Below are 27,089 nucleotides of genomic sequence, written 5' to 3'. Positions count from 1 at the left end.
TGGCACTAATAAAGGAAAGTTCCAGTGTGGCAACAAAAAGCAAACTAAAAATGCTTTTGCAGTTGATCAAAACTATCCAGCAATATCAAGTTATAGGAAAACTGGTGCTATTAACAGTAATCCTTCAGGTTGGTTAATTGGTTTGGCAACTTCCAGGCACATGATGTGTGATGCTAAGTATTTCCCCCAAGAGTTAAATGATAAATGATCAGAGGCAGCTACCAGAGAGCTATGAGATTCAGGTGAGGGTGATCAGAGGCAGCTACTGGAGAGCTATGAGATTCAGGTGAGGGTGTGGGTCACCTGACTTGTCAATCCTAGCAAGTATATAAGAGGACGACCCGGCCTGCCCAGGCCAAGCCCATCGCTTTCTATTCCCGTACGTTGTCGCCCATGGAGCGCAACTATGCTCAAATAGACAAAGAGGCATGTTCCATTCCCTCTGATGCAGATGTGATATACCGGTATATATATTGGGGGGGGGGGTTTGCACATGTGCCCATCAAGCTGTGTGTGCGAATTATCCCTCCGTGTGTGGTGCTGTCAGGAGGGGGTCGTGCAAATGATGCACGTTGTGCAGAATGGAAATATTTAGGTGCGATGTTCTATCCATGGATGCAGCTTGCAGAGGCGAAATTCGAGAGGGCAAGGGAGCATGGGTCCGCTGCGGGGAGCGGAGCGCATTTCTTGCGCACGGGTGCCTGCAGAAGGGATTTCTGCTGCAGAGCTGTTGTGGAAAATGCCTATGTGGTTGTGTCGACAGGTGTGCAAAGGAGGGGTGCAGAAGCTAAAGGTATCTGTCTATACAGCCTTTCCAAAAGCCAGGTTTTGCAGTCAGCTGGGGCCTGTAAAAAGCCAGGCCGGGAGCTACCTTAAGTTGAGGCTGCATAGGCCTTGTGGTGCATGTGATTCACATTCTATTCAGTTGAACCTCTGGTTACATAGTTGACATTTTTTTAGCAATGCCCCCCTAGTGAGCCTTCTTTTGTTCACTTCTTTTTATTTCGAGGCAGTGCACACCTATGTTTGTGGAACTGCAAACCTTTCCAGTCATGTGTTACTCCAGCCAAATCCCACATATGAATGTGGGGAAAGATGATGGTGTGTAGCCTGGTGTAAATTAATTTGTAGCCTGGGGGGATTGCCACGGCGTGGACTGTCCCTGAGAACCGTAGACTGTCCCCGGGACAGGTGAGGGTGCTGATCCCTTATTTTCAAATCCGAAACGTGACAGCTATGTTCAGGGTGTCTTGAAAACACACACACACAAAAACCCTCTTTCCCCTCTCCTCCACTGGGGTAAAAATGCCCCCGAGACGGAAGATGATAGTTTCAGCAGGAGACAGAAGGGGAATCGTCGAAGAGGGAGAAAGGAAAGTTACATAACTGGGCACAAGCGCTCCGAATATTGCATCATTTCAGAGCAATCCATCTCCCTTCGCTTCCTGCAAAGAGCCAAGCCAGCTTCTCCGACCGTTGCCATTTCTGTTACGCAACCGCGAAGCGCGCAAACTTCGGGAAACTTTCCCCTGCATTCCTCCCCACGAAAGAAAACGAGAGCGAGCGAGAGAGCGCAGCCTTTTCAGGAGCTGCTGGGATCCGCAGGGGGGCGCAGACAAAGGCATCCTCCTGATCCGTGCGAGAGATCTTCCCTGCGCGCGCACACTTTTTTTTCCTTTCCTTTTTCTTTTTGGAGCGTGCTTTCCCCCTCTCCCCTGCGAGGAAATGGGCTCTCCCGATCTCCTCACATGATCCCCGAGGCACTTTCGCTTTTCCATATATTTGGAGGCGGGAGGAGGTGACAGCTCCAGCCAGAGGGAGACCCGCCGTTTCCGTCGCGTGTGCGTCTCCGGCGCGCACTCGGGGAGCCTGCGCTTTACGCACTCGGGGAGGTGTAATCCGAAGCCGCCGGTTTAAATAAAGCGCAGCCTTGCTGCCTTTTTCCAAGGGAGAGGTTGTCAACGTCTGATCTCTGGCGCTGCTCTTCTCCGAGGAGATTTCTTCTTCCCTACGCAGAGGAAAGCGTTAACAGGAAGGAGGGAGAATAGAGAGCAAAAATGATGAATGGGACGCTGGATAGCCTGTGCGACCACACACTGAATGAAGACGAAGGGACGTTCATGTTTACATCGGAATCTGTAGGGGAAGGACACCCAGGTAAGGATTTGGCGCAGGGGATTGCAGCTCGTTTTGAAAGGTTGCAAGGAGATCCTGTAGTATTTTTTTTGGGGGGGAGGCATACCGCGTGCGTGTGTCTATAAAGCACATTTCAATTATGTCCCCCTCATCCCCCCCAAATCTGGGAACTGTAGTTTACTCCACGCCGAGCTGCAGTTCTCAGCACCCTTAACAAACTACTGTTCCCAGGGTTCTGTGGGGCGGAGGAAGTGCTTTCAACGTGCTTTAAATTGATGGTGTGCACGCCGCCGAAGTTTTGGGCTTCTTTTCCTCTGCTATTGACTCATGTGAGAGCTAAAAGCAGCCTCTCCGGAGATGCCATTGCAGACCCTGATTCATTCCCCAGGGGGCATAGCTTCGAAAACCACTGCTAGCCACCGCAGTTCTTTCTGTATTGCGATTTGACCTTTCAGAACAGCCCCATCAGGAATGTCCATGCCACAGCTTTGATAGCTCCAGATCTGGCACTGATGGACACGATCCAGCCAAAGTTAGATGCTTCTAAAGGTTCGCTGGTGTTAATGACATGCAATGTATTCTGTGCAGTTTTCTAGGATGCAAATCCTGGTGAGTTCTGCCAAGCCTACTTCCAAGTAAAGGGACATAGGATTGCAGCCAGTTTGAAATCAATGGGATTTAAAATACTGAACGTCTGCGTCTGTTGCAGTGAGACTCCCAGAGAACAAGAGTTGGGTGTGTGCACGCTCTTTTTAAAAATGGTTAAGATGGTGTGTTTCATTAGGCCTGTTCCCATTTTGGAGTTATGCAGAAGAGCTCGTAAGCCAAAGTGATTCACCTTCCCAGTTAAAACTTCTGTGCAACTATTAAAAATAAATAGATCTGTATGTTCCTACACCGGTAGAACTGGGCACAACAAGAACACTGGCCGCCTTTGGTCTCTTTAGCTGGGGGCTGCATTAATCTGATATTTCAGTGGACCTTGTGGAATTCTCCCACATGCTTGCTATATCATTAAACTGTAAATCATTCCCCATAGCAGCTGGGCATGATGGCAGGATATATTATCCGGCCTCCTCCCTATACACTAAGGGACTGGTTCCCCACACCTCTTTTTTAATTATTGTAAAAAGCAAGGCTAATTGAACCTTTTTTTTTTTTTTTTAAGAAAAGGGAGCAAACAGGCAGCGGGTTGTGATGTGTGCCAACATTTCAGCTCAAGTTTGTTTTAATCTGGCAAGTCTGAGACTTGCGATGTGCTTGCAGCAGATGCAAACAGACAAATGAGCTTTCGGACAAGGCCGGCGTGTGTATGTGCATGCATGCACGCGTATTAGAGCTGTTTGAGGTACTCAGATGTGTATTTGGCACTGTATATCTTTCAACATGATTCAGGCCTTCTGATTATGTAACAGTCAGCGGAATTAAAGCAAAACAGAAGGACTCGTTTAGTTATTAGCATTCAGTTGGATGGGGAAGAGGTCGCACCAGAATTTGCTCCCCCTCTCGATGCATTGACTGGATATCTTGTGCCAACTTCTTATTTGGCATGTAACAACCTCTGGTGACCGCGGGAGAATTCTGCCACTCCACAACACCGAGGAGCCATTTTTTGTCCTGTTAATGGGGCCGCCAGCACCTTAGGCTTCCATCAGTTTTTTTTCTTAAGTGGCAGTGATGCCAAGACGCTGGCTGATCCTGTTTCTTACATTATATTTATAGACACTAAGAATGACATTTGAACTTTTACATTAAGGGAGGGGAACCTGTAGCCCTTCAGTTCTTGGTAGACTATAGTTCCCCATCATCCCTGACTGCTGGCCAAAGTGACTACAAAACTTGACAAAGGTTTCTGTGGTGTCAGTGGTCTTAGATTTGTGAGATGGTTGGACAGTGTCCTCGAAGCTACTAACATGAGTTTGGCCAAACTGTGGGAGGCAGTGAAAGATAGGTGTGCCTGGTGTGCTCTGGTCCATGGGGTCACGAAGAGTCGGACACGACTGAACGACTGAACAACAACAACAACATTCACACATATAAGTCAATAAGTGATAACTATGAAATGTATGAACCAACCTTGATTCTTCTATTTGAAAGGCCAGGTTTTTGTTCCCTTTTGCCAGAGTGCACTGGTCTGTTTTGAGGTCCAGTTCCCTCTCTAGAATCCCCAAGCTGTCTTTCTCTGCTTAATGGTACGTCCAACCCTTGAACTCTCAAATTAAAGCATGTTTAAACAGGGAAGTTAAACACATGCCCAGTTCTCTCCCACTGAAATAAACAGGATTATTTAAAGTTTACAGCTTAGGATGAGTTGTTTTTTTAAAAAGAAAAAGCTTTGTCTAGATTCTTGGAGGCTTGTCAGTGGATCTTCTGATAACTGGAGATCAATGGGATTATTTGGCCTTCTGGCCACACCCCCATTTCAGATCCTGAGTGATGTGTGCCTGAAAGACTCTAATGCTCTAGGGAGAACATTGGTGTTCCAGAAAGCCAAAGAAGGTATAATTTGGCTGCAAGGGTAGGTTTAGGACAGGGTTTCCCAAACTTGGGTCTCCAGCTGTTGCTGGACTACAACTCCCAATATCCCTAGATAGCAGGACCAGTGGTTGGTGATGATGGGAGTTGTAGTCCAACAACAGCTGGGTAACCCTGGTTTGGGATATGCAAGAGCTACAAGTTTATTTGATATTTGTATGCTGCTTTCCCCAACAACAAAGCTGAGCTCAGTGTGACTCACAGCAATAACAAAGCATAAAAAGAAGCAAACCACAGTTCCATCAATACAATACAATAAAATAACACAGTATAGTTTGTTATCTGTTTGGTGTTCCCCACATACACTAATTCCCCTGTACAGTCTATGTGTCTGGATAGCCACAGTTTTGCAAGGTCCATGACTACCCTCCTTTGACCTGTCACACATGTCTCCTGTTTCTGGGCCAGCTTGTACACCTCAGAGGGCAAGATTTGGCCCTGTGGCCTCCAGTCACTGATCCGTGGTATGTGTGTGAGTCAAGTAGAGCAGTGCAAAACCTACAGTATTTTCCTTGACGAGAAATGAGCAAACTGCAGTCAACAGAAGGAATGTGCAATTGTATACTTTTCCTCTAGTGGTTATCCACCTTCCTTAAGGGAGGGGAGGGTTGATGGTGAGCGACCAGGTGGATGATGCAAACCAAAGACAGGCATCCCACTGGATAGTCCAGTTTCTCCTGGGTAAGACTCAAAAATGTCTACCACTTGCTTCTTCCAAATATATAAACTGACCCATTCTGCAAGCAAACCGGATGAAAGTTCTTAGAAGTGAAGACGTGCCTTTGTTGGGGGGTGGGGGTAATACATTTAGGTCAGGGGTCAGCAACCTTTTTCAGCCACTGTCCCTCAGACCTTGTGGGGGCTGGACTATATTTTGAAAAATATGAACGAATTCCTATGCCCCACAAATAACCCATAGATACATTTTAAATAAAAGGACACATTCTACTCATGTAAAAACACGCTGATACCCAAACCATCCGCGGGCCGGATTGAGAAGGCGATTGGGCCGCCTCCGGCCCACGGTCCTTAGGTTGCCTACCCCTGATTTAGGTCGTCTGTGCAATTGGGGCACAATATTATATAGTGAAAAAGCTAAACTGGACGAAACAAACTGCATCCCAGCATAGCATGAGCCACAATTAAGACTGCACTTCTTAAATGCATGTCTGGGATTAAGTCCAAATGAACTCTGGGACTTCTGAGAAGACATGCTTAGGAATGTGCTGTTCAATCCTCTTGATTAATTACTTGCAAAATTGTCGCCTAGTCTTTACATATTACTTTCCCCAGGCAAGTAAGCATGTTTTACCCACACTTGGGATCATGCTACAGCTCCATTACGCAAAGTTTCACAGCTGTCAAATGAGTTAAATAATCACCCAGGTTTTAGTTATTGCGACAGATTTCTGAGAAGTGCAGTGTCAACCTTGGAAGGCTCTTTTTGTAGCAGTGTAGCGCATGTGTCCCAGTGACGCACACAGCAAGTTTGGACAAACATGGCAGCTAGGACAAAAGACTACTCGATGTCATCTCACTTGGCTCTGACAATATCAGGTTGTCACATTAAAAAAAATAAAAAATTGGGCGCTGCCACTGTTTCAATGTAAACACACCGCCCTTCCTTCCAGAGTTTAACTTCTGTTTCAATTTCATCCGAAATATTCCAAGTTTCTTTTCCTAATCTAGAACAAAAATACGATGCCGTGCATTTCAGTCCATTTAACTGAAACTGTAGAATAGTTGCCATGACAGATGTTATGAACCCCAAACTGATCAGCGTGAATCAGAAAACAGCAGAATCAGAAAACAGTTGCAGCAAACGCACACTTAGATTAAGAATGTCTTTGCTGTCCTCCCCTATGGTAAGAAAGGGAGAGAGAGAGATGCCATGTGGGTTTCTATAGGGATGGACTTCCATTCTCTGGGGCCACCACTGAGAAGGTGGCGTCCCTTGTCCTGAAGGAGTTGGGTAAAGAGAAGAACTACAGAGCAAGACCCTTTTTCATGATTTGAGGAGGGAACAGTTCAACACAATGATTTTGTCTACTGTCGGGGATCTCAGAATTCCTTTAAAGGGGGGAGGGTCAAGGGGGTCCAATATTAAAGATGGATCTGAAAAGGCACAGTTCTTAAGTATTACAAAATAGCAGAGAAGCTAAAAGTTCTCTCAACCTCAACTCGGTCTCCCCGTCTCCATGCTATTGCTCACCTTCTCTCACACCTAAACTCTGTTCCCGAGATACAGCCGGTACGGCACTGCAGGGTCCTGAAATTGCACCCCTCCCTGTCCATTATCAATTAGCCTTGGTGATATCAGCTGGGGTTTTTTTGTGTTTGGTTTCTTTTGGCCACCCCTGGAGATGGGGTGGCTTGCCCTCCCAGCCAATCCGATATTGGCCTCTAACCCCTCCTCCTCTTCCCCCACCCCACTCGGAAGCCATTCCAGAATCCCTGCCTACCGTACAAACACTGGTTAATCATTAATCCTGTGAGGAAGTGGTACATGGCTTTGGGAAGTCCATTATCGCCATGGACCCGTTTAGGAGTTGAAAGGCCGAGCGTTCACGTCCACCCAAAGAAAGCCTGATGCAATCATCACTCAAATCGCTTCTAGATTAAATGGGCCAATGTGATGGAAGGTCATTTGGACGTAAGGTTGCCAACTGGCCGGGAACAGCAGCAGCAAAGCCAGCTTGGTTTGTTCCTGTGCCTTTAGCAGAGGTTAGGCATAACCCGCACATGGACTTCTCCATGGCACGGAGCTGAACACGATCACCTCGTTGCTGCTAAAGGCAAAGTTGACAGGGCCAGTTTGTAAGCTGACTACCCTAGTTGAACTCGGGCCGAGGAAAGCAGAGTTGAGAGCCAAATTGGGCTTTTTAAAATTAACATTAAAAGCAGCCGCTGGCGAATTGAAGGAGGATGTGGATATAGCCTAGCTTACTCCTCTCTCTATATCCCCTATCCCAGTCAGCTGTCCACTGCTGAATTCAAATTTTAAAACGGGAAATAAAAGGGCTGAAGGTCTAATCACAGTTCTCCCGGATCCCAAGTGCTTTGGTCTTTAGCCACAAAGCATACTGGGTGCCCTCTGCTACGTAGGTCACTTTCTCCCTAATCTACTTGTAGGGCTTTTAGGTTAAAATAGGGTGGTCCCCCACTATTCTGGGGTGAGGACACTCAGGATACTGGCACGAAAAGGGGGAAGGAGAAGTATTTCAGATTTACAGTTGCGGGAAACATCTAAGGGTGCAAGCTTTTAAGCAGTGCTTGCTTTGAACACTTCATATTATTATTATTATTATTATTATTATTACTATTATTTATTAACACTAACTGTCCCTCAGCAAAAGTTATCAGGGAACGTGACAAGTGATAATAATACAAAGTAAAAACTTCTGCAATAAAACTACAAAATAATCACAATCCTAATAAGCACAGTATATAATCCCAAAACAACAAACAGTGTTTGTTTACCTTCATGCGCTGAATGGAACGGATGTGTTTTCCATAGGTGACGAAAAATGATGTCAACAAGCATCAATAAACATATCCAACAGGAGGGAATTCCATATTTAGGGAGCCATGATTGAGAAAGCCCCACCTCAAGTCGCCATGGCACATGCTCTGGTTAAGGAAATGCACTGCCAAGTAGGCCCTTTTCCATAGATATGGGAGCATGGCCCGCACATACCAGAGAGGAACTTCATCATGCATGCTTGAACCGCAAAAAGTAACATCTGGACCGGCCGAAAGGCTCACGTGCATCACAAAAGCCTCCTCGCCGCACTGATGATGACCAGACTTGGGCACAAAATGACTGAAAGGCTGTGTAAAGTGCAGTCCTAAACCACGTCTGCTCAGAAACAACTCCTGTTTAATTCACTGGGGCTTACTCCCAGATAAGCAGGGTTAAGATCGCAGCCTTTGTCCCTGTGTACAGAACTGATCTGAGAAACACATGCAAAGAGTTTTAGCTGCACCACCAAGGACTTTGATGCCACTGGCAGGGCAGAGAATCCTTGTACCAACCTCTCTGCCAGCCTGCTTGCCCACACACTACTGAGTGTCTCTTTTCAGCATGATCCAATCTGGCTTTTTTTTCCTGATCCACATGGATTTGCTGTTATCGAAATGTCAAATTCCGCTTCTGTTTCCCCCACCTGGCAATTCTAGAGCTTCTTCTCCAGTGGAAGTTTACATCCTTGCTTCTAGCCATCTTCATTTCCGGTCTCCTTAGCCAGTCTGTTGATTTTGTAGATCAGGCATGTCCACCTGGTCGATCGCAAGGTGTTCCTGGTTGATACTGGTCGATCCTTGGACCCTGAGCAATCTCTATCCCTCCCCCCAAAAAAGCTCAACAACTCTGGTCCATTCTCCAATGAGAATGGTTAGATCACTGCCAGTTTTTTTATACTGTGAGTAGATCACAATCACAATCTCTTGGGAGTCGGATGTGCCTGTTGTAGATTATGTCCAACCCGGACCCTGCAATCACCGTCTGAGGCCCTTCTTCATGTGCCTTCTCCACGAGAGGTCTGGAGAAGGCTCCTTACTTCTGGAATGCTCTCCCCTGAGAGGCTCACCTGGCACCTTCATTATATATCTTTCAGTGCCAGGCAAAAACATCCCTCTTTTCCTAGTCCTTTGCCTAATTGAACAATCTATGGCCTTTTAAGGAAGGGACATGGGTGGCGCTGTGGTCTAAACCACAGAGCCTAGGGCTTGCTGATCTGAAGGTCGGTGGCTCGAATCTCCACGGCAGTGTGAGCTCCCATTGCTCGGTCCCTGCTCCTGCCTACCTTGCAGTTCGATAGCACAAAGTACAAGTAGATAAATAGGTACCACTCTGGCGGGAAGGTAAACAGCGTTTCCGTGTGCTGCTCTGGTTCACCAGAAGTGACAAACGCCAGCTCCCTCGGCCAGTAAAGCGAGATCAACGTGCAACCCCAGAGTCGTTCATGACTGGACTTAACGGTCAGGGGTCCCTTTACCTTTACCTTATGGCCTTTTAAACTGTGTGCGTGAGGAGAATGGTTTTTGTTTGTTATGATAGTATGTACAGTGGTACCTCGGTTTACGAACGGCCCTTTTTACGAACAATTCGGTTCCGCAAAACCTGAAGTAGTGTCCCGGTTTGCGAACTTTACCTCAGTCTACAAACAGAAACCGAACGGTGGAAGGGCACTGGCGGTGGGAGGCCTCATTAGGGAAAGCGCGCCTCAGTTTAACAACGCATTTGGTATAAGAACGGACTTCAGGAACGGATTAAGTTCATAAACCGAGGTACCACTGTATTCTTGTGTTTTTGTATTGTAAACCACCCTGTGATCCTCAGATGAAGGGCAATATAGAAATTTAATGAATTAACAACAATAATAAAAATATTAAAGAAGCATTGTGTCGGCCCAAGTTAAATCAGATATCGTCATATTTGGCATTACTCAGTCCAGTAGCAAGCAGCATGCTGTTACTGTGATCCAAGCTAGGGTATCATGCAGTAAGTGTTCCCTGTTTCCAGCTATGACGTCAGGATTCTGAGAAGTCGCTAGTCAGTTAACATTGGTTGACCCTCTCATGTAACACCATCTACAATATGTTGATGAATATCTGGTGTCCCAGGTTGACAACAGGGCAGAAGGAGGAGGTACATCTCTCCCCCCTTTTTATGCTTTTCATGTTCATACATTTCACTAATTTTACAATCTTTTTAACATTTCAAAGCTTGACTTTCTTTCCCCATCTTTCTGTGGTTCCTTAAATTTAATATCTTCTGCATTTCCAAATTAACTTAATTGCTAATTTATTCACCTACTTTAAAGATATACTCTTATAAAACTGCAGGTTATTACAATAATCCTGCCAACGTTCTTATCTGCAATGTTCTTATTTACAATTTATCTGCAAATATTCCATAAACTATTTCCATTCTTTTATTAAAAAGTTTGTTATCTTGTTTTCTTATTATTCTAGAAACCATTGCCATTTCTGCATATTCCATAAGCTTTTGTATCCGTTCTTCCTTTGCTTGGACTTCTGCTTCTTTCCGCTTTGGGGCAAGTAACATTCTTGCTGCTGTAGCATACATGAATAAGTTTCTATACAGTTTAGGTAGTTCTATCCCTATAATCCCCCCCCCCAAAGCTTCTGGGTTTGTTTGTGTGTTTGTTTTGTTTATTTACAAATATTAGTTTAAACATCCTTTTCAATTCATTATATAGCATTACTGGGAAAGATGGGGGGCACTTCTTGAGCTTTTGTGACTAGCAGTTGTTTTAAGAAATTTAAAAGTCTTATATGTGTGAGGGACTTCTTGATGCAACCTCAGAAGCTTCTTGGTGCAACCTCAGAAACAGGTCATTCAGGGTAAGTGAGCTCTGCACCAAGAACGGGGAATCTGGCCCTCCAGATGTTCTTGGACTCCAATGCCCCAGGCAACATGACCCAACGGTCAGGGAGTTCGAGTCCAGCAACACCTGGAAGGCCAGAGGTTTCCCACTCCTGCTCACTTTACTCTTCCTCGGCATACTTCAGATGACTTCCCACTGTGAATTGGGAGAACTAGAGGATCTCAATCTGGGATGGTGGTGGTGGAATTCGTTTGAGACTTGCTCTGCCGGCAGCTGTGGTCTTAACTAAAAAAGTTGGAGTTCTTGATAGAAGCGATGCAGAAAATAGTAGAAAAACAAGAACTCAGGCCACAATGATTATTCAATTGATTCAAGTTTTTCAAGTCTCTTATGAATAGATTTATTTCTTAAAGTTTATATACCAGGTGAAATTTGTGTGCCAGGACAAGGCCCTGTTTCGGTGATTCTTCTTCAGCTGGAATAATGAGAGACCCTATGTTAATTAACATATCAGCAGTCTAAAGTCATCTAAACGTTTACAAACATATATGCGAGAAGTATAGTAAAAGTTAATCTTACCTAATAGAGTCTTAACGTCTTAGGGTCGACGTGTACTGGTTGCTTAGAGTTAGGTGACTCAAAGTACATTTGTGATATTTAAAGAAAAATTAAGATGTGTTCTAATACATTGGTCACCGGTGGAAGTGAATTCTACTCCGATCTGTCTTTGCTCCTTCAAAGCCTTGAGCTGGAACAATCTCATGGGGAGGGTAGCTTGTCCCAATATTATGAAAGACGCAAAATGAGAATCGGGTCATTCTCCATCTCTGTGTGCTCTATAACAGACATATGATTACAGTAGTAGCTTTTGCTGGGCAAATAGTAGCACATGGCTTGGCTTTTTTATGGATTCAATTTGTTGAAATTTTCCTAGGTGGGGACAGGCGGCATCCATATTATAGAACTATAAAATGCAGAATGTGTAAACAAAACTTTCCGCTTGTCAATCCCATCTGTCGAAAGTGGCGCACGTTTCTGGTTTCTTCTCTCAGTTGCCCAACTGATCTCTTTCAGATAAGATATGCGACCAGATCAGCGATGCCGTGCTTGATGCCCACCTGAAGCAAGATCCCAACGCCAAGGTTGCTTGTGGTGAGAGTCCGTGTCTGAAATGATGGCTGCTCTGCACTTTCCAGCCAAACATAATTGCAATATGTAGTAGGTGGAATGGGGAACCCATATTTTGCAGGGACCTCTATCAGAAGTGCCAAAATCAGGGGAAAGGTTTTGCATAGCCCCTCGAAACTGCTTCCCAGAACTCAAGGGCAGCCTGCAAACTCCATACACTGCATTCCATTCCTTGGTCATGCCAGAATGTGACAAAGATGGAACCCAGGAACTGGCAACCATGCGTATAAAAGTAGATCTCTACAAAGAAATAATTTCGGAGTGGGCCCAGAGAATGAGGTTCCTCACACCCAATTTTGCTTTCATTTATGCCCCTATGACTTTAAGTTCTCACTTTGGTGTTTGTTTGTTTTTTGTTTAAATTATGCCAATAAAGGCGGAATGATGAACGATGAAGTTCTCACTTGAGAGGCTTTGTCAAGCTTAGAGAAATCAAGGGAGCTTCCCTTGGGTAGATAGAAAGTTTGGGGAGCATATCTGTTGATTTGTTTTTTTGCTGGGTGATACTGGTCTAATTACTATTGAATGAGTTGTACAGTGGTACCTTTGTTGTTGAACACAATCTGTTCCGGGAGACCGTTTGACTTCCGAAATGTTCGACAACCGAGGTGCAAAGGGCAGTCGGCAAAGTCAATAAAATCAATGGAGAAAATTGAAAAAACCGAGGCGCATTCGAAAATGGAAGCACTTACTTCCGGGTTTTCAGTGTCCGAAAACCAAAATGTTTGGCTTCCGAGATGCTCAAAAACTGAGGTACCACTTTATTCCTATCTGCCTTTGGTCCCTGGAACAATCTCATGAGAGAGGCAGGTCACTGCAGTATGATGAGCAGGCACAAAATGGGAAGTGAGTTATTCTCAGTGTGTATACAGTTGTACCTTGGTTCTCAAACGGAATCCGTTCCAGAAGTCCATTCGACTTCTTAAAACGTTCGAAAACCAAGGCACGGCTTCTGATTAGCTGTGGGACCTTCCTGCGGCCAATCAGAAGCTGTGGAAGCCGGAACACTCACAAACCGGAACACTCATTTCCAGGTTTGCAGTGTTTGGGAGCCAAAACGTTCGAGTCGTAAGACGTTCGAGAACCAAGGTACAACTGTATACACTCTAGATAGTCATAGGTAAAGGTAAAGGGACTCCTGACCATTAGGTCCAGTCGTGTCCGACTCTGGGGTTGTGGTGTTCATCTCGCATTACTGGCTGAGGGAGCCGGCATACAGCTTCCAGGTCATGTGGCCAGCATTTCTAAGCCGCTTCTGGTGAACCAGAGCAGCGCACGGAAATGCCGTTTACTTTCCCACCGGAGCGGTACCTATTCATCTACTTGCACTTTGCCGTGCTTTTGAACTGCTAGGTGGGCAGGAGCTGGGACTGGGCGACGGTATCTCACCCCATCATGGGGATTCGAACTGCCAACCTTCTGATCAGCAAGCCCTAGGCTCAGTGGTTTAATCCACAGTGCCACCCGCGTCCCCAGTCATAGGTACCCAAGAGCAAATAACATGCTTACTGTAGATGAATACTCGAGCCAACCTAACAGAGTTTCCCACTTGTTTTTCCTTCCCCCGTAGAGAGTGTGTGTAAAACAGGGATGGTGCTGCTCTGCGGGGAGATCACATCCAGAGCGGTCGTGGATTACCAGCAGATCGTCCGAGACACAATTATGAACATAGGCTATGATGATTCAGCTAAAGGTTGGTGATAAAACAGTGGAATGATGCCGGGTCACTCTGCTTGGCCAAAAAGCTGCAGAACTAGTCCCATCTCTGCTTGCCTGCTTACCCAGGACAAGGAAGAGCCTGATGCAATTGGTGCTGTGGATTGCTTAGCTGCCACCAGGAGACAAGTTCCCAGCTCCTTTAATAAGGAAAAGGGGAAAACTATTTACTAGGAGGTTAAAGGTTATCTCGGGGTTGAAGTCGTGGATGTCCTTTTGCACTGGGCCACTTTGTAGCATTCCTGCTATTCATGGCATACTTGACTTCTTGAGCCCACAAAGTTGTCGGGCCTTAAACAGGCTTTAAGACTTTTTACTGAGGCCAAGATTATATTTTTACATCAACTCATGCGGTGCAATTCATCAGGAGGTCTGCTAGCTGGTGGCAGCTGGTAACATTATTCTCAGTTTTTACCTGTTGCCTAAATATAGCTGATCTGGAGGGTTGCCCTAGTTCACTTGCGAGCGAGTTCCATATGCGAAGCGTGGACACTTAAAAGTTATTGGGGGCGGGGGCCGGGGAGAGAAATAAAAGCACATTTGGCATTTTTTGGTGCCAACCACACATTTAACATTGCATGTCATTTTGCCCATGGCTTGTTCCCAGTGCATCAGAATGCGTTGCAGTCAATTAACGCATGGAAACAAAGCAAAGACGAAACAATGTCAATATGAAATGAACAGGGCACCAATAGAGCAGCAAAGCCCAGAATACACAGGCACCTACAGGAAAGTAGACTTCCTTAAGCCAAAAAAATGTAGGGCCCTGTGTTTATTTGTTTTGAGCATGGGGGTATGTTTGAATTAGTCATTACACTGGATTGAGCTGGTGGGGTTCACACCCAGAAATTATTTATTATAGTACCGTATTTTTCGCTCCATAAGACGCACTTTTTCCCTCCTGAAAAGTAAGAGGAAATATCTGTGCGTCTTATGGAGCGAATGCTGGTCCCTGGAGCTGAATTGCCCAGGGGCCAAAAGAGGATCATGCTTTTTATTTTACAAAGAGAAAAGGGGGTGTTGAAAGGACCCCCCTCAGCAGTTGATCAGCAAGAGATCGGGAGAGAGATAAGAGTCCCGGCTCCCTTTCAGCCCCGCCATCTTGCCCCGCCCTCCATTGTTGAAGGTGCTGCAGAGGGAGGTTTTTTGTTTCCCCAGCGACATGTGACTCGCTGATTAAATTATCTGTCTGGAAACTGTAGAAAAGGCTCCCTTTCCGTAAGATTTTTCAGAAATATGAGTTGAACCCCATAAAAACGGGGCTTTTCCTCTTTGCTTTTCCCCCTTTGCAAAAAAAGCTGTAAAACTTTTAGCTGATCCTCAAAAAAACAGGGCTTTTAGAGGAGGAAAACCAGGAATTTTTTTTTCTTGTTTCCTCCTCTAAAAACGAGGTGCGCCCTATGGTCCGGTGCGCCCTATGGGGCGATAAATACGGTAAATCATTTAAACCACTAGCATCTCTCTTTTATGTGGTAGAGTCAGTTTGGTGCTTTGCTTCTGGTTTTGGTCATGTACAAGAGCGTAGCTTCTTAAGGAAACAGATCAGACTCCCACTGAAATTGAAGTGGGAAGGATTAAATACTGCATGAGTAAGGCATTCATTTATTTATTGCAGTTACTTCCCACCTTTTTCTCCAAGGAGCTTAAGGTGGCCTACAAGGTTCTCCCTCTCCTCCTTTAATCCCCACAACAACCTTGTGCAGTAGATTATGCCGAGAGGCAGCGACTGGCCCAAGGTCACCCAGCGAGATTTGGAGTCGAGTGGGAATTTGAACCCTGGTCTCCCAGATACCAGTCCGACACTCTTAACCACTAAACCACACTGGCTGGGATAGCTCAGTTGGTAGAGGATGAGACTCTTAATCTCAGGGTCGTGGGTTGGAATCCCACATTGGACAAAAGATTCCCTGCATTGCAGCGGGTTGGACTAAATGACCCTTCTAACTCTTCTTCGATTCTGTGATTAACGAAGAGCTTGCTTCCCCGGGATGTTGGCTGCAATGTACAAATCGGCAGCAGTATCCCTTACAGGGTGTGCGGGGGATGATGGGCCTCCCAGGCAGAAGATCTACTTGTGAGCCTTCCCCACAGATGCAGCCAATCAGCTGCCTTGGAGAGGCTCCATTCCCCAATCAGCTGGCCGCTGCATCTCTCTGCCCCTCGAAGGGGTGCAGTAGTGTGGCTGGGGAAATGGCTGAGTTTCAAGTGTCCAAAGGGGACGTGTTGCAGCTGAAGGGGACGTGTTCTCGGCTGAAGAACCCAGGCCTGTCAGCTCATCTGGCACGCTGGGTTGCTTTACTCATGGACGGCTCTGCTGCCGTTCTACATGCCAGGAACGAAGACGGTCAGTTTCTCATTCCTGGAAAACAACGCATGGGCACACATTAAGCCTTAGTAGCCCTGCGCTTAGTAAAAGAACATTTATTCCAAGAGGAAAAATTATACCTTGTGGCGGGGGGCAGATGATGAGAAAGCAGCTCTTTTTCGAGTGAGGAAAAAGGGAGACTTGACCGTTTGTTCCCCGGCTGGAGTTTCAGAACAAATTGGGGAGGGGGGTTACCCTTTTGTACTTCGTAAAATATCCTTGCTGCACCCGGTGGTATCATTTTTGAAACGCTGCCCTCTTTGGTCCCACTCGTGAAGGGAATGCAGGCTTCAGAGTTTTTAACAGCACTGTAGGTGACTTTAATGATAAAAAACATCCAACATTTTAATATACGAAGAGGGTTTCTGCAATCTGCATAGATGCTCTCATGTCGTAGAACTTGCTCCTTAAGGATCAAATTATCTCTTACCCAGGGGATTTGTGATTGATTTCCCAAGGTTTTTTTTGTTTTTTTTGTTTGTTTTTTGTTTTTTGTTTTTTTAAAAAAACCTGATACCCAAAGAAGGCTGCTGATTTGTTTTGAGATGATGGGATGGGGAGAAGAAGCCGCCCTGCGATGTTGCTGCCAATCAGTGCAGACAGTACTGAGCTAGACAGGACCATTGATGTGACTTAGTATAAGACAGCATCCTACATTTGGTCGGTGTTCAGTGTCACCACCGCAACTTCTACTGCTCCTAAGGCTGAATTTTGGGGTGTGGTTGTTTTGCTTTTCGTTTAAAGTCAGGAGATCAATCGTGGAGGTCCCATGAAATTTGTAGCAGAAATTTGGCCTCAATCTACTCTGCAAGAGCTAAATGAGATGTGATGGGGGCATCATATTTCTGCCCCACCCACAAGTAAAGTGGACCTTGGGGGCCTAAATCTTTTACAGCAAATTGGCTGTGCCGGTGAGAGGACCAGAACTCTCTCTGCCGTCTTCCCTCACCTCTGTCCTCAGATCCTAGTCTCCAGTATATGCTGTCTGCAGTTTTACCGTATTTTTCGCTCCATAAGATGCACTTTTTTCCTCCTAAAAATTAAGGGGGGATATCTGTGCGTCTTATGGAGTGAATGGTGGTCCCTGGAGCCGAATTGCCCAGGGGCCAAAAGCAGATAGTGCTTTTTATTTTACAAAGAGAAAAAGGGGTGTTGAAAGGACCCCGCTCAGCAGCTGATCAGCAAGAGATCGGGAGAGAGATGAGTCCCGGCTCCCTTTCAGCCCCGCCCTCCATTGTTGAATGTGCTGCAGAGGGAGGTTGTTTGTTTCCCCAGCGACATGTGAATGGTTAATTAGATTATCTGTCTGGAAACTGTAGAAATGGCTCTCTTTCCTTCAGAAGCTGCAGAAATGTGAGTTGAACCCCATAAAAATGGGGCTTTTCCTCTTTCCTTTTCCCCCTTTGCAAAAGGAGCTTTGCTTTTCTCCCTTTGCAAAAAAGCTGCAAAACTTTTAGCTGACCCTCAAAAAAACCAAACAAACCCCAGGGCTTTTCCCTTTGCAAAAAAAGCTACAAAACGTTTAGCTGATCCTCAAAAAAACCAGGGCTTTTCCCTTTGCAAAAAAAGCTGCAAAACTTTTAGCTGATCCTCAGAAAAACAGCGCTTTTCCCTTTGCAAAAAAAGCTGCAAAACTTTTAGCTGATCCTCAGAAAAACAGCGCTTTTCCCTTTGGAAAAAAAGCTGCAAAACTTTTAGCTGATCCTCAGAAAAACAGCGCTTTTCCCTTTGCAAAAAAAGCTGCAAAACGTTTAGCTAACCCTCAAAAAAACAGGGCTTTTAGAGGAGGAAAACCAGAAAAATATTTTTTTTTCTTGTTTCCTCCTCTAAAAACGAGGTGCGCCCTATGGTACGGTGCGCCCTATGGGGTGAAAAATACGGTACATAAAATGACTCTGATGTTTTTGATCCAGCTCAGTCTTAGAGATCTCAAGGCATGGGACTTGGATGATTCTCCTTGCCTGGGACATCCGCCAATTAGCGAACGTATTAAACAACCTCTCTGCGTTTGGCAAACCTAGCTGATGGACCATGCCGAAATGGCAAAACTGACTGGAAAACTCAGAAACCAAGAGGATAAAAACTTTATAAAAGAATGGGGGAAATGTATAAGTTACTTAGGAGACCACTGTAAGCAGATGGAAACAAAAGCAGGATTTTGATTTCACTTGTAGTGTAAAAATTACCATGGATAATATGGTTCAATATAAAAATTGGATTATGGATGAATATGCAGTAGTAGATATTTAAAACGAGACCCCATGAAGGGGATTGGGGGGGGGGAAGTCCTGAGATTTGGAGGTATTTTTTCTTATTCTTTGTTTATTTGTTCTTTGTATTTGTAAAACCAATAAAAACGTGGTTAAAATAAATGGAATAAAATACCACCATTTTTAACACTGCTCCTTCTGAGAATTATTTAGTCTTCCCTTCCTGGAAGGCCACACTCTCTGTAGAACTAGATCCTGTCAGCCCTGCTGGGGAGGGATGTTTGCAACCTAGTAAAAACGTTCCCAGCGGTCTTGTGGGACATGGCTTCGAAGGAAGGGGGGGAAAGGCAATTCACGGCTTCCAATTCTCCTCCGCAGGCTTTGACTACAAGACTTGTAATGTTCTTGTTGCATTGGAGCAACAGTCGCCCGATATCGCCCAGGGCGTACATCTGCACAGGTCGGAGGAAGAGGTTGGCGCTGGGGACCAGGTAATCATTGCGAGAACATTAAAAAAATATTCCATCTTTATATTCACCGGAAGTATTCATCTTGGTGAAAAGTGCCAGTAAGCAGCTGGGCAGTTGATTTGCACCTTGCATTTCAGGATTCAGTCACCAAGATTATGAAAGCAATTATTGCAGGCATCAGCATGTACAAGACCCAAGGCCAAATCTGCCCCACTTAATGCTACCACCTCTCAAGTCCGATGCAAGAATTAGGAGCACAGAACTGGTGATGAAAGACAGAGGTCAGGTCCTCACTTAGCCACAAACGGCTACGTTTGTCATACGTTTCGGTTCTCAAACGCCAAAAACCCGGAAGTAAATGCTTCCGTTTTCTAACGTTTTTCAAAACCCAAACGTGCGACGTGGCTTCCGCTGAGTGCAAGAAGCACTTGCAACCAATGAGAAGCCGCACCCTGGTTTTTGAACATTTCGGAAGCTGAATGGGCTTCCAGAATGGATTTTGTTCGAGAACCGAGGTGCCACTGTACTAATTTGTGTTTTTATACTGTAAACTGCCCTGTGATCTTCAGATGAAGTCTCCAGTATTCACTCTCTCTCTCCTCACAAGGAAAGAGAACATGTAAAATGCTTCCTCAGGAGCCCTACCACTCGAGAGAATACAAAATAGCATTTATAAAAACGAAACACTAAAGGGAGGAGCTGTATCAAGGAGGAAAGAGGAAGCTGATTCTAGAATGGAAAAGGAGGAAGAATCTTGTGAAGCGAATTCTAAAGATGCTAATACATGAAAAGTAGTCCTCGTTGTTGTTGTCGTCTTCTTTTTGCTGATGGAAAATAATTGCTCCTTTCCCACTGCAGGGCCTGATGTTTGGCTATGCCACCGACGAGACAGAAGAATGTATGCCCCTCACCATCATGCTTGCTCACAAACTGAATGCCAAAATGGCCGAGCTGAGGCGCAACGGGGTCCTCCCTTGGCTTAGGCCGGACTCCAAAACCCAGGTACTTTCGTGGGTTTAGCCCAGATTATTTCTCTTCTCCTCATAACTAGGGCCTATCCATTTGACCATTCTTTGGTGTTGGGAGGCCTATGCATGTTAAGTTTTTTGGAAGTGATTCTTGTTGTTCTGTGAGAACCGTGGGTTGGAGGAACGTGAGATCTGTAAATGGAATGAAGTTCCCTCCTTTACCCAGCAGACTTCTCTAAAAGCCTCTCTGGAGGACTTGGGGACCCTCTTGAATGGTACGGGTTGGGCCATGGGGGTCTCTGCCGTGGGAAGAGGATGTTGCCCCCCAATGGGCAGAGACCCCTTGGTGCAAGCAGAGTTGTCCATATATTTTTTTGGCAGGGAAGCCGTTCAAAGTCGGGCCAAGCCCCAAATGGGGGCGCAATTGTTGTTTTGGGGTTGGGTTTGCCAGTTTTTGGGGTGTGCTTTTTCTCCCGCCGCCACCCTACAGTTCACAATTGCTTCCTTCGCTCCCAGATCACGGTTCAGTACGTCCAGAAAGATGGTGTCGTCATCCCAGTGCGTGTCCACACCATTGTCATCTCAGTGCAACACGACGAGACCATCTCTTTGGAGGCCATGCGCAAGGCCCTCCAGGAGCATGTCATCAAGGCTGTGGTTCCACCCAGATACTTAGATGACAATACAGTCTACCATCTTCAGCCCAGTGGCCGGTTTGTTATTGGAGGACCGCAGGTAAATATGTGTTCCTTCATATGTTGTTAGACATGAAGAAATCTATTATTGCTCCTCTTAGGCTCTCTCTTGAGAGCCAGTGTGCTGTAGTGGTTAAGAGTGGTAGACTCGTAATCTGGGGAACCGGGTTCGCGTCTCTGCTCCTCCACATGCAGCTGCTGGGTCACCTTGGGCTAGTCACACTTCTTTGAAGTCTCTCAGCCCCACTCACCTCACAGAGTGTTTGTTGTGGGGGAGGAAGGGAAAGGAGAATGTTAGCCGCTTTGAGACTCCTTCGGGTAGTGAAAAGCGGGATATCAAATCCAAACTCTTCTTCTTCTTCTTCTTCTTCTTCTTCTTCTTCTTCTTCTTCTTCTTCTTCCTGAAACACATATTTATGTTATGACTGGTACTTTCCCCCCCAAATCAAATCTGGAGGCATACCCTCAAAAGGTACATGCCCAAAAGAAAACAAATAAAAAATTCCCTCCGTCACAGCGGTTTTCAAGCTTTCTCATTTCAGGGTACCATTTCACGTTGTCTTAGCCGCTGAGAAAAACTTGCATGTCTGCCATGGGACCCTTGTGTGTTGCAGAGAATTCTGAGGGTGCTTTTAAGGATACATATACAGTGTAAACTTGCAATTATTTTATATCATTTATTTTCACGTATATTTACTTAGGGCTACACATAGTTCCCCATAATAGGCAGGATCTTAAGTCCTGAGATGAAGTGTTTCTCAAACTTGGGGTCCCCTGCTGTTGTTGAACTACAACTCCCATCATCCCTAGCTAGCAGGACCAGTGGTCAGGGACGATTGGAATTGTTGTCCAACAACAGCTGGGGACCCGAGTTTGAGAAACACAGGGCTAAAGAGAGGAAATGTGTGGCAGTTTTCTGGGGCATCTTCCTCCGAGGCCTCTTGATAGGTTGTTGTTGTTTTCCATTTTGTAGCATTTGCCGCCTTGCCATCCCATTAAGATTTAGAAGTGACGCTTGCCATTGCAATATTGCAGGGGGACGCTGGAGTTACTGGACGGAAGATCATTGTGGATACTTACGGCGGATGGGGAGCCCATGGGGGTGGGGCTTTTTCGGGCAAAGACTACACCAAGGTGGATCGGTCAGCAGCATACGCAGCCCGGTGGGTTGCCAAATCCTTGGTAAAAGCTGGGCTTTGCCGCCGTGTCCTGGTCCAGGTAAGTTCTGCTTTTGTCCTCTTCCGCCCTTTTCTCACCCAGCAGCTGTCAACGGAAATGAAGCGTTGTGGCAGATTCGTGGTTGCCTGATGCTGAAGCCATCAAGCCCACGTTTCCTCCTCCTCTTCCTCCTCCTCCTCCATTCCTCCTGCTGCAGGGTCTGAAGTACAAACTGCACTGTATCACGGCTAAGAGAGCGGAAGCAAAGTGTGTGGCTGCTGTTTCTGGGGGTAGTTGTAGCCCTGCAACAGCTACTTCCTGCTTGAGAGATGTGGCTTCCTGTGGAGAACTGCTATATTAAGGATATCATTGAGGCAGTTGTATCTGATAGGTTCAGTGTATAAGAACCGGCTGTATGCAGAAGCAGGTCGGTAGCCCCTCTAGCCCTCTGCTTACCTGAATTCCTTTTCTTACCTGAATTCTTTTAAGCATAGATAATGTAACAGTTATCTTAGCAGTCTTTGAAACAATTCTATAAGGAAGTTCAGTACTGCATTCTTGAGGTTCAGCTCCCCTCCAATTTGGGTCTCCAGCTGTTGCTGGACTACAACTCCCATCACCCCTAGCTAGCAGGACTGATGCTCAGGCATGATGGGAGTTGTAGTCCAACAGTAGCCGGGGACCCAGGTTGGAGAAACACCATTTAGAGTCTGGACTTAACAGTTGCCTTACATACAGCAAGTCAAGCAATTAGTCTGTCTGTCTAAGTAGCATCTACACTGATTGGCAGTGACTCTCCGGGAATTTCAGGTAGGAATCTTTCCCAGCCCTACCTAGAGATGCCGATGATTGAACCCAGGAGCCTCTGCCTGCTTAGCAGATGCTCTGGCGTTGACTTGTAGCCTGTCTTCCAGTGCCCTTAGGGTGGGCTTGCTCTGGGCTTAATGCTCTCATAGGCAATCCACTCATCAGATGGCAATGTGTAGTGTGGTTCACTGCTCTACAATGTGGTCCTGCGGTCCCGCTCCATTTCTCCACCGAAGCCCTTCCCTGACAGCACCACTGGAGGCCCTGCATTGCTTCAGCTTTTAAAACCAGACGCGTGCGCCCTGCACACCAGTGTTTCTCAAACTTGGCTCCTCGGCTGTTGTTGATTTACTACAACTCTCATCACCCCTAGCTAGCAGGACCTGGTGGTCTGGGATGATGGGGGTCCATCAACAGCTGGGGCCCAACAGCTGGGAAACACTGCTTTACACCAATGATGCAGTTTTATATGCCTAAGTCTGTCACCACCACATGTCGTTGTGCCTTCGCAAGAATGGATTTCTCCAAGCAAGTCTTCACCCATTGCTTCAGTCATCAATTGCCACATACACACAGAGAGGTCTAATTGTTGTTTCTTTTCATCCATAGGTTGCCTACGCCATTGGCGTGGCTGAGCCACTCTCCATCTCGCTGTTCACTTATGGTACCTCCACAAAGCCCGAACAAGAGCTGCTAAACATCGTACACCAGAATTTCGACCTCCGGCCAGGCGCTATCGTGAAGTAAGCACTTTTACAACGGGCTTTCCCCGTTGAAGGGACAATTTTACTGCGGCGCCCCTGGCACACTGAAGATACAAAGCAACCAGAAGTATCGACTACTGAATTTCAAACACCGAGAAAGCAAAACAGCAAATGCACTTTCTCAAGTGTACCAGCTTTCTCCACTCTGGTTGCTTCCAACTAAATCCTGTTCCAGGATGGTGCAACGTTCCAGTGGAGATCTAGTTCTCCTTATTTATGAGGGTTCAGCTGCTGCTCTTAATGGGCTCAGAGTAGCACACCCCAAAGAACAGCAGCAAGATAACAAATGAGTTATGGAGTCCAAGGCAGTATCATAACATTTTAAGCAGTCACGGCTTCTCCAAAGCACCTTGGTAACTGTAGTTCACTAAGAATGCTGAGAGTTGTTACTTGCAGCGCTACAATTCCCAGAGTTCCCTGGGAGCAGGGCTTGACTGTCAAACCATGCTGAGAATATTTTATTTTATTTATAAACGGCCATCATCACAGGATCTCAGGGCGGTTCACAGGACGAACTGTGGTTCTGGGAGGAGAACAGGGGTCTCCTTACAACTCAGAGCACCCTTAACTACAGTTACCAAGATTCCTTGGGGGAAGCCGCGGCTGTTTAAAGTGGTATGATACCTGCTTTAAATGGGACCTTAGATTTGCTGCCTGGGAAGGCTCTAGTTCCGTGTTTCACAAGCTTGGGTCTCCAGCCGCTTTGGGACTATAATTCCCATCATCCCCTGAGCACTGGTCCTGCTAGCTAGGGATGATGGGCGTTGTAGTCCAAAAACAGCTGGAGACCCAAGTTTGGGAAGCACTGCTCTAGGCTGAAAGGTCTGCTGTGGGCTGTGCAGTTCTTCCAGCTAGGGAAGGGAGACCTGGTTTCAGATGTTAGAGAATCCCAGTATTGCCATCGCTGATTGGCAGGGCTTTCAGGTGTTTTGGGCAGGAGTCCTTCTCATCCCTAGATGGAGACGCAGGGGATCGAACATGAGTTATGTTGTCTACCACTCAGCTACCGTCATAGACTGGCTGGATGTAGAGGAGTGAAGGGAGGCACCATCTGCGGAGTCCTCAAGGGAAGAAGGCTCAGAGTCCAGGGATTGGTGATGGGTGGTCAGAGGGAGAAGACCGAGAGGAGGAGGAGGTGTCAGAAGCTTAGTGAGCAGGGAGATTCTGTGGCAGAGAGAAGTCCAGAAGCAGGAAGAGAGGCCAAGGGGCTGTGCTGAGTCCGGCTGGCGAAGAGGCATGGATGTCTCCCCCTCCTGCTGTGACAAGCTCCCCTCCCTGCTGGTCTCCCAGGGACCAGGAGGGGTATGGAGCGGGAGGAGCAAAGGCAGGCAGGCCAGCGCAGTCTCAGATTGCTTGGGGAAAGAACTTAAGGCAGGGACCTTCAGTCTCAGCAGCTGCTTCACATGGGCGAGACTTACCAGAGATGAGTTGCTGTGCTCATTAGGCCTGGACACTCCTGGTTTTTCTAGACTTCACTTACTTTGTGTGATTTGCTGCTGGCCCGCTCCTGTCAGCTGCGGCCCCTCTTTAAAGAGGCCCAGTTCCTTCAGCAATGCCAGAATGGGCCATGAAGTGAATGACACTAGGTGTTTCTAGGATACATCACAAAAAATAAACAGGTGCTAATGTAACCAGAGAGAATGGGGGAACTCTCTCTCTCTGTATGTGTGTGAACGGGCACACACACATTCACGCCATATCCATGGCAGCTGCTCTGCCCAACACATATGTGGCCAGCAGCTCGCTGAATAGGCATCCTAGGCTTTTAAAACAGCTGTTCTTTGAAGCTGCTATTACCTATTACGTGTCTCTGGTATTTTGGGCAGCCTCCGTTCCACGTGGGAAAAATTAGCACGCCCATTATCGAGCTGTACTTAATGACTTCTTCTTTCTCTCTCTGAATAAACCAGGGATCTGGATTTGAAGAAGCCCATCTATCAGAGGACCGCCTGTTACGGCCACTTTGGGAGAAGCGAATTCTCTTGGGAAGTACCTAAGAAACTGGCCTTTTAACAACCACGGTCCCGACCCCTGAGCTTAAGGGGAGAGGACTCTGTTACGAAAGGTGCTTCCACTGACCATCCTCGAAAATAGAGAAAAAGTTGTTTTCATGGAAATCGACGACGCTGTTTGTACTCTCGACATCTCACCACACGCACATACAAAAGATGTTTCCTATTGCTGCTATTTTTGTTTCGTTCCACTTAGAAAAGGCGCAACATAGGACTTGGGCCCACAATCAAAACGGTGGAATACCAGCCTTCAGCCCGACTTCTCTCCGTTCTTGTGTTCAAATGGGAGGAAAAGATTCCCTCAGGTTCCATAAGCTTCCTTACTACAACTGGACAATTAGAAATTATGGGGTCTAATTTCCTTTCTGCAAATACTTGGTACTGCAAATATTCCCTGGACTCTCGGTGTGGAAGAGGATTTTGGGGCCTATATTCGACACATATTACCCCAAAGGGTTCTGTCAGCTTTTCTTTCGCCTGTCTGCTATTCTCTTTCTTCTTCTTCTTCTTCTTCTTCTTCTTCTTCTTCTTCTTCTTCTTTTTTAAAAAAGGAAACTCTTTTCTCTTTTATAACAGCCTCGTGACAAAACATTTTAGATGGGTACATGGCCAATGCTGTTTATCCATGAGCTTACATATTGGTAAAGTTGCCGCAGCCCATTCCAGGCAGGGCTGTTTTATATACAAAATGTTAGACTATTGCTTACAAGCCCCCACGCCTCACCCCATTGGCTGAGCTGCTGTGATTTCAGGGAATGCTTTAGCACGTCAGGGGAGGAACATTCGGCTAAGATGGGATGCATAAGCCAAGTGGGAAGGGAGTTCCAGATGGGAGATGGCTGACCAAAATAAGGAATACTAGGTCAGTAAGCCTTTTTCAAAAAACCCTCCAACTGCTAGAAGGATGTTATGAGGATGAAAGCAAGCCTTTAGCAGCAAGAGAGTGGACCGTACCCTAGACCAAAAGGGAAGTGGAACAGTGCCGGCCCCTTGGCATGACGGGGAAGTGTCATCCTTCACTGTGTGGAGAGGTGTAAATGAAGGCAAGAGTCGTTGGCCAGGCAGCGTGGCCCATAGGGGAATAGATTTGGGATCCTCTTCAGGCAGGAAAACATCTAGCACTGAATGGAAGATGCAACAGATAAGCAAGAGTGCTTTGGGTTTTAGAAAGCTATGTATCGAGTGGGGTGGGTGGGCTAGTGGTGGGGCTGAATTTAGCACTGATACAAGCCAATCATCCAGGCTGGATGCCCATAATTTTGCCTTTCATGGTTCCATTGAAAGAAGGGGGGTTCAGAAAGTGCAGTCCCCCCCCACACATCTCAGCGTTACCCAATTGTACCAGAATAGCCTTCTTTCTGGATTCTTGACGGAACAGCAGCCCTCTCTGGAATGGGATCTGGCACTTCTCATGCATCAGCAGTTCAGGATCTTAATCTCAGTATTTTACTGTGTAAAGCATCACGTACACTGATGGTGCTATATAAAATTAATTATAACTGTAATTTAATAATAATTAATGGCTGGCACTTAACCCTATCTCAGCATCCTCATGTGCACAGTTTGCTAGAAATGCTGTTTCTTCAACATTGGGAAAACTTGATATCCTATCAGTGCCTTTGTACAGGCCTCTCTTTGCATCCGATTTGAGTTGTTCTCTCTCTCCCCCCCCCCATATATACACTTTCCCTCTCCAAAGCGATAGCCGCGAC

The 27,089-nt window shown here is 46.2% G+C and overlaps 1 protein-coding gene across 1 annotated transcript; it reads left to right on the top strand.

Annotated features, from left to right (window-relative positions):
• The first annotated feature begins 1,765 nt into the window (after positions 1-1,765).
• On the top strand, positions 1,766-25,734 carry MAT1A (methionine adenosyltransferase 1A). The gene is made up of 9 exons (XM_033148756.1): positions 1,766-2,157; positions 12,099-12,176; positions 13,783-13,905; positions 18,882-18,994; positions 19,832-19,975; positions 20,458-20,676; positions 21,672-21,854; positions 23,211-23,344; positions 25,276-25,734. The coding sequence occupies exons 1-9, from the start codon at positions 2,058-2,060 to the stop codon at positions 25,376-25,378; spliced, it is 1,197 nt and encodes a 398-aa protein (XP_033004647.1). The 5' UTR covers positions 1,766-2,057; the 3' UTR covers positions 25,379-25,734.
• Positions 25,735-27,089: the final 1,355 nt, after the last annotated feature.

The sequence above is a fragment of the Lacerta agilis genome, chromosome 5 (genome assembly GCF_009819535.1).
Source record: "Lacerta agilis isolate rLacAgi1 chromosome 5, rLacAgi1.pri, whole genome shotgun sequence".
Lineage (NCBI taxonomy): Eukaryota > Metazoa > Chordata > Lepidosauria > Squamata > Lacertidae > Lacerta > Lacerta agilis.
This window is presented reverse-complemented; position numbering and strand designations above follow the sequence as displayed.

Bases quoted from the DNA above. Each gene is read 5' to 3' on its own strand.
- MAT1A (XM_033148756.1), top strand. From the start codon at position 2,058: ATGATGAATGGGACGCTGGATAGCCTGTGCGACCACACACTGAATGAA. The intron at 18,995-19,831 runs GTAATCATTGCG...TTCCCACTGCAG, and splicing joins AGGTTGGCGCTGGGGACCAG to GGCCTGATGTTTGGCTATGC. The intron at 23,345-25,275 runs GTAAGCACTTTT...TGAATAAACCAG, and splicing joins CGGCCAGGCGCTATCGTGAA to GGATCTGGATTTGAAGAAGC.